The sequence below is a fragment of the Sceloporus undulatus genome, chromosome 1, assembly GCF_019175285.1.
Source record: "Sceloporus undulatus isolate JIND9_A2432 ecotype Alabama chromosome 1, SceUnd_v1.1, whole genome shotgun sequence".
Classification (NCBI taxonomy): domain Eukaryota; kingdom Metazoa; phylum Chordata; class Lepidosauria; order Squamata; family Phrynosomatidae; genus Sceloporus; species Sceloporus undulatus.
Genome location: NC_056522.1, coordinates 140,043,804 through 140,058,096, shown reverse-complemented (window position 1 = coordinate 140,058,096; position 14,293 = coordinate 140,043,804). Strand labels below are relative to the sequence as shown.

General features: G+C 39.6%; 1 protein-coding gene across 2 annotated transcripts in view; it reads left to right on the top strand.

Moving 5' to 3' along the window:
* The window catches only part of CSMD1 (CUB and Sushi multiple domains 1), a 1,231,469-nt gene that overhangs the window by 590,477 nt on the left and 626,699 nt on the right, over positions 1-14,293 (top strand). For both annotated transcript variants that reach the window (XM_042480556.1, XM_042480547.1), the window contains exon 5: positions 12,110-12,317. In XM_042480556.1, coding sequence (XP_042336490.1) covers positions 12,110-12,317 — 208 coding nt within the window. The remainder of the gene's footprint in view (positions 1-12,109; positions 12,318-14,293) is intronic.

Genomic DNA, 14,293 nt, shown 5'->3' with positions numbered 1-14,293 from the left:
TGAAACACCATACCTCCACTGTGACTCGAAGCAGCTTTATTTTGGCTGTCTGTAACAAGCCTTTGTGACTGAAGAGCAGGGTATAAAGAAATGAATGAATAAATGAATAGGCTATGAACACTTGTAATGGAAACATCCAAAAATGAGGTTATTGCTCACCTTGCTAGTTTCTCAGCCAAGCTGATGGAACAGCCTGGCTATTATCTTTTAGAGCCTTATGGAATGGCTACTGAACAATAATAATAACTAGAGAAGAATCATAAAGTTGGAAGCGATCACAAGGGCGATCCAGTTCAACCCCTGCCATGCAGGAACTCTCAATCAAAGCATCCGTGACAAATGGCCATCCAGCCTCTGTTGAAAGACCTCTAAGGAAGGAGATTCCACTACACTCTGAGGGAGTTTCTTCCACTGTCAAACAGCCCTTAATGTCAGGAAGTTCTTCCTAATGTTAAGGTGAAATCTCTTTTCCTTGAGTTTCCATCCATTGCTCTGGGTCCTAGTCTCTGGAGCAGCAGAAAACAAGATTGCTCCCTCCTCAATATGACACCCCTTCAAATATTTAAACAGGGCTATCATATCACCTCTTAACCTTCTCTTCTCCAGGCTAAACATCCCCAGCTCCCTAAGTCGTTCCTCATGGGGCATGGTTTCCAGACCCTTCACTATTGGCATGACCTGATGGGGTGCTGATGGCAGACACACTTTCCTTCTTTAGTGCTGCAGGAGTTACAAGGCATTTTCTGTAGAGAGTTATTGAAAGTTCAAAGAAAGAGTGTTTGTAAACCTTGTAAAATCTAGTACCATTTTTAAAAAAATTGGCTTGGATCCAATTTTAGGCACGTGTGTCCAGACCTCAGAAAGGTTATTTTTAATTGGGATGAGCAGAACATTTTTGATCATGGAAGGCAAATCATTATCCAATCCACAAATGTTAGGCGCTTTTATTTCCAGTAGTCAGCATGATGTAGTCATTTAAGCATTGAACTACAACTCAGGAGACCAAGGTTCACATCCCCACACAGCCATGGAAACCCACTGGGTGACCCTGGGCAAGTAACACTCTTTCAACCTCACAAAAAGGCAGTGACAAATTCTTTGAACGAATCTTGCCAAGAAAACTCTGTGATAGGTTTGCCTTTGGGACAACATAAGTTGGAAATGACTTAAAGGCACACAACAACAGCAGCAGCAACAAAGGACGCAGGCAGCTCGGATCTCATGAGGAGCATCTCTATTTCTGTTGCTAATGGAACTTAAATTTTATTTCCTGGCCAGAAGGAGGAGGGACCTGCCTGCATGAATGTTCCTCCACAACACCTGAACTGAGAATAGCAGGATTGTGACTAACATTGTCTTACTTTTTCCCTCCTAGTATGATTTTTAACACTTTTGCCTAATGAAGAAGCCAGTGGAGCTTCGAAAGCATGTAGCTTGTGCATTTTGATTACCTTGTAAAGGTATCACTATTTTGTGGATTTGGATTTTATTGTACTTAACAACAAGTACTGAAAGCATGACTGTGTTATATGTATTCTATTTCAGTAGCCCCAGATCTTTAATTATTATGCTTTTTACTCTTTACACTTATATAAAGAAAATGCAAACCCTACTTATAGCACAACCAACAATACATTGTTTATAACTATCCCTTGGACAATTCAAAAACCAGCTACCTTTATCTCCTCATCTCAGTTTGATCTATATAGGATCCAGTTTGTAGGTGCTAAGTTTCATGCATCTATCAAAATTTCATAATTCTTCCTATTACCTTTGTCATGGAGAGAGTCCAGTCTCTGCCTTCAAGTCATATTGAGGGTCCCTAGTGAAAATGTGAAAATGATGGCAACTATCACTTGCTAAGAAATTTTAAACTTTATAGCTGGAAAAGAGGAGACTTATCACAGGGACACAATTTCCATCCTGTTGTGTGTAGTCCCATGCACTTGCCTTGGAGAAAAATCTCATGAAACGCAATGTGACTTTTGAGTGTCATATGTTGCTATCTGCCTAAAAGAAGGAAAACCTGGCCAACATTATTACAGAATCCTTCATTAACTGTTTACTGTCCTGGAGGTTCTGTCCTTGTACCACTGTTAAGGGTGGCTGAGACTTTTTGTTTATGCCATATGAGCTCAGAGCAGTTTGGATATGGACAGAGATGCATGCACACACACACAAAGGCATTCAAATTAAAAGGATTTACTATTACTGACCTGCTCTATCATTTAAATCTTAGCTGCCTATGTCTGTTTCACAGAGCCACATTTTAACAATTTCTAAATCAAAATTTGACAATGTCTCATGCTGATGGGGAAATTAAGTTCATTTTGGAACTTTTACAAAACCCAGTTCCATATGATAGTGGTGGATAGCTGATATACGTAACATATTATTCTGCTCTTAAGCAGTGTCACCTAAGAGTCTGGCTAGGCAATCAGTTTAGCATGTATAGAAGAGGTGCTTTCTCAAGTCATGAAATATCTCTGTGATGCCACGAACTATACTGAAACATTTGGATACATGCACAATCTCATGGATACCTGAGGCCACCAAACTGCTTATATAATTGGTGGCTGCAGGAGCTGCTTGATGGTTTTTGTCCTTAGGCAGAGATCCAGATCTCCCTGGGAAAGTGGAAGAGTGTTGGTGGTGGAAACAATCCATTGTGCTTCTGTTACATCTGCATGACACTGCCAGCTATCCAACTCATGTCACTTGCCAGATTCTTTCTAGAGCCACCTGTTTCTTCAGTGCCTGGTTCTAAGGGATACTATAGAAAGTGTAGCTTGAAAAATGGCACAGTGAAAAGGCACAGGCAGTTTTCCAAGCCACTACTCTTACTGTGCCTAAAACCCCTCCTCCCCGAACCAGACACTGAAGAAAAAGATGGCTGGGATGGGATCGGGGGCGGGCAGTGTCTGGCAGGAGAGGTTTACTGGGTGATCCAGTGTAATAATTCTGACTGAGTGCTTTTCCTAAGTTCCAAATTTTGGGTTGAATTTAAAATCTGCATTTTAGTCTTAAGGTCCAAAACACACTGCAGAAATAATTGAGTTTGAATTATTTGGCTTAATGCTAGGGAATTCTGGAAACTCTAGTTTTGTGAGATATTAGCCTTCTCTGTCAGAGAGCTCTGGTGCCACAATAAACTACAGTTTCCAGGATTCCCCAGCACTGAACCAGGGTAGTTAAAGCTGTCTCAAACTGGATTATTTCTGCAGTGTATTTTGGACCTAAGAGGTAGGGACTGGGCCTCTTTTCTCATCAAGAAAATGAGAAAAATGTAAGTCATCATGCCTCTGCATGTTTATGGAAGGAAACAGTGCAGACTGTCGTAGTATTATAAACTAGAGTAGAAAGACCAACTTGATAAGGGTAAGCCCACTGAATCTATTAGATTTATCTATGTATTGACTTCAACATTTAGCAATTGATTAAATGGGTCTGCTCAGCTTAGTTGTGACTAACCACCAGGATGCCAGACACTTTTAATATGTATTTTAAAATTATTGAAAATAATACATTAATGAAGAAACAAAATGATGGGTATAGACATGCAAAAATGACATAGGGTAGAACTAGGCATTGCCTTTATTCTTAAGGACAGGTATATCTGTGCCACAATGCATTATATTTGCTACCTGCTGTGTGTCACTTGTCCTACGTTTTATTGTTAAACCAGGGTAGATACTTTGCCTTTTAAATGGATGAGCGTGGTAAAACAGTAATAAGGTAAAAAATATTAGAAAATGCCTTTTCCAGTTCCAAGGTCAGTTATGATATAGTCCAAATCTTGCATTGATGTTGACCTTACTGGAAATCAATATCTCCATATTAGTTTTGTGCACTGAAGTATTGACATGTCATTTGTCAAGTTCTTTCCTTTGCTGGAACAGAAGATAACACAAAATGAAGTGTTTGAAACTTAAAAGGCACATCAACCACTTGAATTCTCATCATCAAATGAAATAGTTAAAAGCGGTTCTAGACAATGTGGCACAGTAGACTGTAAGTTTCCTTTGTTGATTTATTTTTGATGGATTTATGATTTAGAAGCTTAATTCCCTCCCTCCCCTCTTCAAAATCATGACAGTGCCATGGCCAAGGAATAACCTATAAAAGAGGAGAAACTGTGAATGTGCAATGTACAGAGAAATGGAAAAAGTAAACAAGATGAAAAGAAGGTTTGTTTGGCCTTGCCACATCCTCTTAGTGAGCTGTTGCTTGTAGCAAAAAGAAGGATGGATTGTTTTAAGGCAGAGGGATTTTAAGGTGATGTCAGCTTTGCTTTAGCTTGCACATAGAGACTATTTTGAAAACCACATACTTGAACACAAAATTGGGATCCCATCATTTGGTAGTACTTTTTGATTTACTTTGTGCACAGATAGATTTATTATTTGGGGTATTCCCCCACATTTAGTTCTTAAAGGAAAGTACTGTATATACTTGACTGTAAGTCAAACTCATGTACACGTTGAAGGCAGGTTTTGGGGCCAAAATTATGGATTTTGATATGACCCTTGGATCAGTCAATGGTAAAATTTAGGGGCATGCAACAAAGGATCTAAATGATGAATCAAAGGAAAACGATGCCAAAGAACTTACAAAATTCTGGCAGCCATAATGGTTTGGGCTTACCCTAAAGGCTGGATGGATAAGAGAGTAGATGGAAGGAGGGAGTTTCAGTGTTTCCGGGACACATTACGCTCTTGCCTTTCACCAGGGAATGGTTTCCTTTTTTTATAAGAGTTAAAGTACAGTATTTACATTGACCCAGGTTTTTGGGGTCAATTTTTGACTAAAATTTCTAGATTTATACATAAGTATATAGAGTATGTACAGTTGTGCTCTTAATTGTTCCTCGATGCTTATGAAGTTTTTACCTGCTTCTAACAGATTTACCCTTATGTCAGCCCCAAAAGAGCTGAGGATGATATTCAGCAGAACTGGCAGAATATTACATCAACTGACAGACAGTGCAGACAGAAACTCAACAGTGTTTGTTCGTTTGTTTTTAAAACAGCAAACTGTTCTGCTTGTTGGTACAGAGCAGAGTATCCCTTGTGCAAACTGAAGGTCTCTTTCCATTAATGCAGAGGACTGAGATCCTGCAGAGAATGCCATAGAAGGAATGGAAGATATTTTCACTTAATCCTTCCATCATTCACAGCTGCCCTCACTCTGTGATTCCTTCCCATGCTTTTCTGAATCCAGTTTGTTGGCTGGATATTACCTACCTCTATTCAAAAAGATGTACAGTAATGGATGTATGGGAAAGCATTTACAAAAAGGGACCAAGAAGTGGGGAGGAAATGTCAATAAAAATTGCTATGTGACTTGGACCTTTCACTAAATGAGGAAGTAGACTGAAGTCTATGAAAGCTCATGCTGCCAACTTCTTTATTTCAGTTAGTCTTGAAGGTGCTACAAGGTCTCTCTACATACTATCACTAAATGGTTTATTTTCATGTCATGATAGAGAAATCTAATTATGTATTTCAAATCTTGTAAAATTTGATAAAATGATTTAATAACTAAGAGAAAGGGACAGTTTTCTCTGTGTTACTAATGTTGCAATGGTAATATTGTGAATGCAGTTGTGTGTATGGAGAAAGGGAGGAAATTCAGCAGAGGCTGCACAGGGAGTCTTCTGATGGCAAATGATTCATAGTGCAGCTTTGCCATCTGGGGACTATGAGGCTCCATGACTCTTGGCATGAAAAGATGCTATGTGCATCATTTGCTGTGAAATAGATCCCTACAGGGACTCTCCTGTATGACAGTAGTCCTCTGCCGCCTGTTATTTTCATCCCCCAGTCAAAGCCTTAAGACTCTAAAGTAAGCATTTTCTTCATGAAAGGTTTAAAAAATGAATGAAAGAAAGAAAAAGGACCACCAACTTATGGAAACAGCAAGAGACATGGACAGATAGTGCAGGTCCTATTTCTAATCCAGTCTTGTGCAGAGGGAGGCTGAATCAAACTTGGACCATTTTATTCAAATACAGTGGTGCCTCGGGATATGAAATGATCGGGTTACGAAATTTCCAGGATATGAAAAAGTTGGATTGGCAAAAACTGTTTCGGGTTACGAAATATTTTTCGGGTTACGAAATTCATTTCGGCGCGAAATTCAAATGCTGCAAAGTGCAGCTATAGGCTTTCCAGTGCTAACGGAAAAGTGTTTCGGGTTACGAAATTTTCGGGTTACGAAAGGAATGGCGGAACGAATTAATTTCGTAACCCGAGGCACCACTGTAGGCTTTTGTTCTTACATTTTCAAGGTTTTCTGTTAAAATACTTGCCTTATCCCTGACAGAAAGAAACTCAAGAAGGAGCTAAAAGTGGTTAATTTCATCACATTTTGTCCTCATGGACCATTTTAGGCCCAGGAGAGGCCTTTCTGAAACAGAAAGCTAACCAAAGATTCCATTAAATGTTTTTAAAAGCTGGAATAGGGGACATGCCATGGGAACTTGTGGCCATCGAGATCTCATGGAGGAGGAACACAGTCCCACAATCCCTAGCAGTTGGCAGCTCTTGCCTAGATAGCAAGCGGGGAATCATAGGAACACTTTTGTATGGGGTGAAATCCACTGCATGAAGCAAATAAAATATATCAGGAGGAACTAATCTACTTACTTTTACTCTGAGTTGTGTGGTAAGCTGTTCATTTATTTATTTAGTAGAGACGAGCATTCTCCATTGCAAGGTAGAAAGAGTGTGTGGGTGTGCGCGCATGCACCACACACACAAACACGTGTCTATCTCTCTTGGAGGCAATCTGTGCATTGACAAGAGTGGTTTTTGTGCATTTCTCTAAGTATGCAAAAATGAAAGCTATGGTAATTGCTGCCATATTACCTGGATCATTAAAACGTACATGGACTGAATTGGTTATTTTTGTCTTTGTAAGAAATCAATTAGCATGTCCTTTTCCACTTCTGTTTAAACTGACACTTTTGAAAATACAACACAACATCCAAAACAGCAAATGATTTTGAAGTTTCCCTTAGTTTCACAAAGGGAGAAATAGGACTTGTGCAAATTATGTTGATCATGGTAAACACAAGCTGCTTGGTGCCTTGCTCTTCTAACAGGGGCAACGACTCTAATAAGAGATCAGGAATTCAAGACAGGCTGTCATGCTATGGCAGCCTGCTTCCACTGGAATTGAGACAATCATGAAAATCCTTTGTACCTCTAGTTCAGATGTAAAATCACATCTTGGCAATATATGAATAATCTTTAGACCACTGAGCTGGCAACATGTACCCTATGAGTTAGATGAGAAAACAAGACACTGCATCAAAATCTGGCTGCATAGCATTAAAGGAATGAAACCATTTTCAACATTTTCAGTGGTTTTCTCTGTCTCTGGTTGCATCCACACTGCTGAAATAATCCAATTTTACCATCACTTTAACTGCCATGGCTCAGTGCTATGGAATTCTCAGAAGTGGAGATTTGTGAGACTTTTAGCCTTCTATGTCAGACAGCTCTGGTGCCACAACAAATTACAGTTCCCAGAATTCCATAACATTGAGCCATGACAATTAGTGGTGTCAAACTGGATTATTTCTGTAGTGCAGATGCAGACACAGTGTATGTGTGCTTGTGTGGGGGGGTACTGCTTAAATTCATTGGCAAACTTGTAAAACCTGTTTTGTGCTTTGCCACTGAAAGCTGACAATATGATTTGCTGCTGAATTGCATAAGGTGGTGGTGGATATAGTCTGTAGCTGATCAAAAACGGTGAAATTGGACACTAGACCAGGTGAAGTTGTCCAATTCTCCTTCCTGACACTGTGAAAAAGCACATCTTGCCTTGGAAATGCATAAGTTTTGAATACTTGCAGCACTTTTGGCAAGGAAAATATGCCTACATAACAATAGTTGTGGGGAGGGGGGATGATTTAAAAGGCTTAAATTTTAAAAACTAGGGCAGGTTACAAACTGCCGGGTTGCGGCGGTCTCCCGCCACTGCCGCTTGCAGCATCCAGGAGCCACAGCTGCCACACCACGGGGCTCCCAGACGCTCCTAGGAAGGAGCGTGGAAATTGCGCTCCTTCCTGGGCCCCGGAAGTGGCACTGCAAAGTGCAAGGCGCGCTTTCACGGCATCACTTCTGCCGCAACACATCTGGACGCTATGCGTCCAAGATGTCAAAATGGCAGCGGCCGTGTGGAACGGCCACCGCCATTTTGTGTGCGCGGAGCACGTACTAGGGTTAGGGGGGTGCGGAAGCACCACCCCTTCCTAACCCTAGTATGGGCTCCACGCGTACTTTCTGGCGGTTTGTAACCCGCCTCAGTGTGCTCATTGATTGCTTCAGTCGATAAAAAGTGCAGCCCGAAGCATGCACAGTTTCACTCTCCTGTACAGACCTGGGATATGACAAGAATGCTAGTAGGATTTGAAAAATGTAACGTTTCATGTCCTTAGTTTGAAGGCCAGACAAAAACCAGACCTTGCCACTTTGCAAACAAAGGCAAACTATGGATTGCTTTATAGAGAAAGTATGTGATTTACTATAATGTCCAAAAGAAGGACACCAAAGGCAGGTATAAAAGGGGAGATGAAGGATACAAACCTATATGGTTAATATCATGGGTGAGAAGTATTATGATCTCACCAGCCAATGGGAAGTAGAACACAGAAATGACATGATCTGTAAAAGCAGCTCAATGCAATCTGGATACCAAAACAATTAATATCCGAGGGGCAAAAGGATTTATAGGAAAGGAACTCCCAATTGAATAAATAATCAGGAACAGACAATATTCCAACTGGCATCCTACAATCCACATAATCAACTCTAGTGCTCACTAAAATATTCCAACAAATATGGTGGCCAACAGACTGAAAATGATCGACATGCATCTCCATCCACAGAAAAAGGAGACACAAAAGACTGCACCAACTATAGGACCACAGCATTAGTTTTCCACTTTTCTTAGGGGGAAAAAGCTCCCCTGGCTGACTCTTTGTGGATACAATGGTGCAGAAGAGAGGAGTTTGGGTGTTTTGTTTTGTTTTTGTTGCCTTTGTTTCCACAAAATAAGTCTACGGTTAGACTCTAGGCTGTGTTCTGTTGGATTTACTCTGAGTTTTCTATCAACATTGCTCTAGTTTTTATCTTACTCATTTCATCTCTGCCAGCTCACTGGAAAACCAGGGGACTGGCTTGATTTCACTCTGCAAGAGGGTACATTAGGAGTGATCTTGTCCAACACCTTGGTCATGTTTCCATTCCAGAGACTAGGGGTTTAACAGAATCATCAATAAGAACATCTCCAAGGACCATCAGGAAGCCATCCAAATTTGACAGCCTCTTAAAACATGTCTCTATAATTAGTTAATCTGCTTTAATCATCATCCTGTGAATCTTTTTGGAACATATAACCTTAATTCATGCATTCATAATGAAAGTATTGAAAACTTATGTGGGGATGGGATCAAGAATAAGCATGCTAAAATCACATGTCCATCTTTTTTCACTGCAGAAATAGAGTATCACTTTTTCACAGAAAGAGCTTCCTGTATCGGTGGAGGCTTTCTGTGATATTGTGACCTCTTATTTTCTATTTGTTCCCCATGGATATGAAATACTCTCCTTTTCCTAAAGTTTTCATTGACAAGAGGAGGAGGAGGAGGAGGAGGAGGCAGAGGAGGAGGAAGGTCAGTGGGAGGTTAGATAGTGTGCTCCCTCTTGTTTCCCCTCCCATGGTGTCAATCTGACAAGGAGTTATATCTCTAGCCAGTATTTGTCTTGATTCTGTACAAGGCAAGACATTCATTCTTCCTTCACATTGTGCTTTCAAGAATTGATTCCTCTGTCATGCCTTTGATCAGAAGCCACCAACATTGTATCTTCACTGCACTTGTATCTAATCCCTTAATTGAAGTTGTACTGCACACAGCTTCATTAGATGATAGGTTCTCTGAGCCGGAGACCTTGTCAGGTTTTGTATACGTATATAAAATGGTGTCTCATGACAATAATGATCCATGTAGATTAAAAATACAATAAAAATGCATAATAATGAAAGGATCTCTGTCATTCTTCATTTCCATTAATGCAAAACAAACAAACAAAAAACAAAACAAAAAAATCCAGCCAACCACTGTTCATTATTATTGATGACTTTTAGTTTTCAGTCATACTATTGTCACTGAAGGTGACCCTATATTTATGCAGGTTGAGTCTCTCTTATATGGAATTCTGAAATACTGCAAAATCCAACATTGTCCCTATGGGTGGCTGCACAAACTTTTCGTTTTAAAAAATGCACTAAGGTACAACATGATGCAGTGCTTTCTCTTGTAGTGTATGTGCCTAAGAAGCCACCTGACTTACACTGAATAAGAAAATATTTTTCAACGCCCAGTAGACAAATGTACCCCTACAATCCATGGGGGTCACTCTTTTCTTTTTAAATGTTATTTCACAAACTGACAAGATTTTGGAAGCCTAAAAAAAGCTTTAGCATGAAATCATATGTAAACAGAAAATTGTGGCACTCCCTCCAAGGGTTGTGGACATGCATTTTGCCATGGGAAGGTGATCTTTTTCAGAGATAAGTCATTAGGGGAATCTGGTGTGGGGGAATACTGTGGGCCCTGTGAGGACACATACTGTCCAGAAACTGTACTTTGTTTGCTTAGCCCTGTCCTGCTGTAGCATGTGTGTGTCTGGGATAAGATAATAGTTATGTTATTTCTTCTCTCATTTAAATCTTCCTTTAAATAAAATCTACTGAGCAGGCTCTGCTGTGTGTCTTGGCAAAATATCTTAATCTGGCTAGGAGATGAGAGAGAGTTTTTGTGTAAATCCCTTCTAAGAGATATTTGATTACTCCTCCTCAGTGGTTTCCTTTTTTGCCATCTCATGATGGTCTTTTTAAATTTCTGCAGGCATTGCAAAGTCTGGTTCATAATATCAACAGATGTTCTGATGCTTCTATAAGCTTCTATGGGCCTTTTATCCAGTTTTCATTGGCGTATGTCTATTTGTTGCTTTATGTCTTAATTGTTTGATGTATACCTGTGCATATCCTCATGGTACACATGCATTTTACCTTGCACCTTTGCACATTATAATATGTGTGTCAGTATGCAAAAAATGGGAAAAGATGGGGAAAAGGGCCTCCAAATTAGCAAAAGATATGTGAGGGAGGTATTACTCATACTGTAGATGTGTATTAATAATTGAATTTAAACACTTGGTGAAGTTGGAAGCAGGCATTAGAACAGAGAAGAAATTGTTGAAGGTTGATTAAATCTGTTCTGTAAGAAATATAATAAGCTCAGTCAGAGAATTGATGGATCATATCAATAATCCATTTAGGTCAACAGCTTGTCTTCAATAGTAGCCCTCAGGTAATTTTAGGAAGGCCAGAAGCAGGACATGAATGGCATGATCCTCCTGATTGTTTGCTGTGAGCAAATGGCATTCAGCATTGCAGTCCTTCTGAACATGGAAGTTGCATTTAGCTTACATGACAGTAGCCATTTGACAGACCTGTCTTTATGTCCTGTCTAGATACATCTGCATTTATATATTTGTTGTGTGAATGATCCTAAAAGCAGAGCAAGAGAAACAATAGTTTGGTTATTCACAGTATATTGGAAATGGGGGAGGGGGGGTGACAGTTCACTAATCCATAGATAAATATTTGTAACCTCTGAGTTGATGTTACCCAAAAATTTGGGGGAGGGGGTGCTTTGATTGTGTATTCCTCCATTGTAGGGAGTTGGACTTAATGGCTTTTGAGCTCTCTTCCAGCTCTATGATCCTCTTCAACTGTCTCCACAACTGAGGCAGATAATGCAATCAATTCCTAAAGTCCCATTTGCCCCATGTGCCTCTGATTATGCAAGGAAACACTTTTCTCCCTTATGCCACAGAAGAAGAGGCCAAGAAGCATACTCCATGCTCTTCACTGAAAAACATAATAAATGCTGAAATTTCTCAAGGAGAAGAAAGTCGTATAGAGCGTTATGTAGCATATTGTCCTTTGCTTCAGTATACTGTACCTAAAATTACTGCAATATTGTTTGTCAGTATGACTCATTATATCTATCTCTCTGTTTGTCTGCCAGCTGAAGGTGCTTGTGGAGGAACTCTCCGTGGGACAAGTGGAATTATTTCAAGTCCCCATTTTCCTTCAGAATATGATAACAATGCTGATTGCACATGGACCATTCTAGCCGAACCAGGAGATACTATAGCTCTGGTTTTTACAGATTTCCAACTTGAGGAAGGCTATGATTTCCTAGAGATCAGTGGGACAGAAGTGCCATCAATATGGTAAGTCACTACACTGGGGCAATGGCCTCGCTTTACCTTTTTTTTTAAAGAAGACTTTGTAATGGTATAGCATGTGCAATATTTAGAGTTGTGGTATCTCTTGGAACAGGGAGTGTAATTGATACCTATATTCTTTCCAGCAAGGATGTGTCTAATTTACTGTCAGTGGATGTAGTTAAATGTTGTTAATGTTGTTCCAGAAATATTTTATGAGTTGGTTGGAAACAATGTTAAAGTTACAATATAGAAGAAAACACACACACCTGAGAAATATATTAAAATGATGATGAAGTGGTAAGATACTGCCCTCTAATGGATGGAGCCAGAATTATTCTGCTGTGAGCCCTCATAACCCCCTAATAAAATTACATGTTAAGGGATGGTGTAATAAACTGTGTTCTTCATTTTGATGAGAAGTGTGACAAATAAGACCAGCCATACTCCAGCAATGGCTTATACTGTGATGAAATGTCTGTTGTGTAAAATCCACTGAAATGTAGTTCCAAGCATGTGTGGTGGAGTTTAGCATATTGTACTGAAGGCTGTCTTTTGGTGTTTGGTTAGTTTCCGCACGCACCTACCATTTGAGAGAGATAATCTTGCTCCTGATCCATAATTATTGACCTCCCCATTTATAAGTTATCATTGCACAAGCATGCAAGTCCACGCGCCAGTGCTTTTTGAATTTTACATAAGCAACTATGTTAATATAAGATTCTCTAGCATACTCTTCTAATTTACAATGAAGTTGAAGCATGAATGGCTACTGTAATTCACCAGAAGGATTCTAAACATAGTGTATGATGCCACAGAGCTAAATTTAGATCCATTGTATGTAGAGTGACTCAGTGCTGAAGCCTAGATACTCTGTGTGCATCAATTGCTAATAGAAGGAGCTATGGGGAATGTTCTAACATCGTCTCTCTCTTTTTGTTTAAAATTGGATCTGTATTCATCCCAATAAATGGCTATACTACATCTTTATTAGTTCCAGTGCATTTTCCAGCCTCATGTTGTTGTGATGGCATTTTTGTTTTGTTTTCATTTTTTGCTAGTTAGATGAATCTGGGCTGTTGAAACTAGCACTATATTTTCTTAGTCCAGTGTTCAGAATAAAGAGGCTATATGATTTAAAAAGCCATCTGAAGTCCTGAAATACTTCACACATTTCTTTAGGAACTAGTTCCCTGTGTATTGTTAACTGGGAAGAATGACCTTTAGATCTCAATTAACCTACATTCAGACTGTTAGAGCAAGAGGCCAGCAGGTCATTCTAGAGCAGGCAAAGGAAATAGGTTATTTTAGCTACACACCTACTTCAAACTAAAGAATACTGACACATACTTCTGCGTAGAATCTGTTATTGGCTTTCAAATAGGACAGGCAAAACCAGGTGGAACAAACTGGAAAGAAAGACTAAATAGATATGAGATTTTTGGCGGTACAATTTTGTATGGTCTCCAGTTTGGTTCAGTGCCCAGTATGGTAATTCACATCTGGAAATCATTTGGGATGTACTGGTCTGAACCTAGTCCTTTCTTATCCAGACGCTGAATCCCAATTAGGATTCAGTACTCTGGATATCAAGTTAGGGGTGGAAAGTATATGCAAAGAATCAGGAGGAAAATGAGAGAGGCACTTTTAAATATCCAACACTCCTCAAAATGAAAATCCCTATCAAGACTTTTTCTTGTGTGTTTGTTTTTCTGAGTCCTTGAATAGACTCAGACTACATTCCTATCCAGGCCACCCTAGATTTACCCCTTTCCTGCTCCTTTCCCCTCGGCAGGGCCATGTAGAGAATGACAGAAGGGTAGGGGTAGATTATTGCCTGTATAGCCTGCATACTATGATGCCATTATATTGCAGGAACTTTGGAGAACCTCAGGAGGTCAGATGTGTGCTGATTACAGTTGTCTATTATTATTATTATTATTATTATTATTATTATTATTATTATTATTATTATTATTATT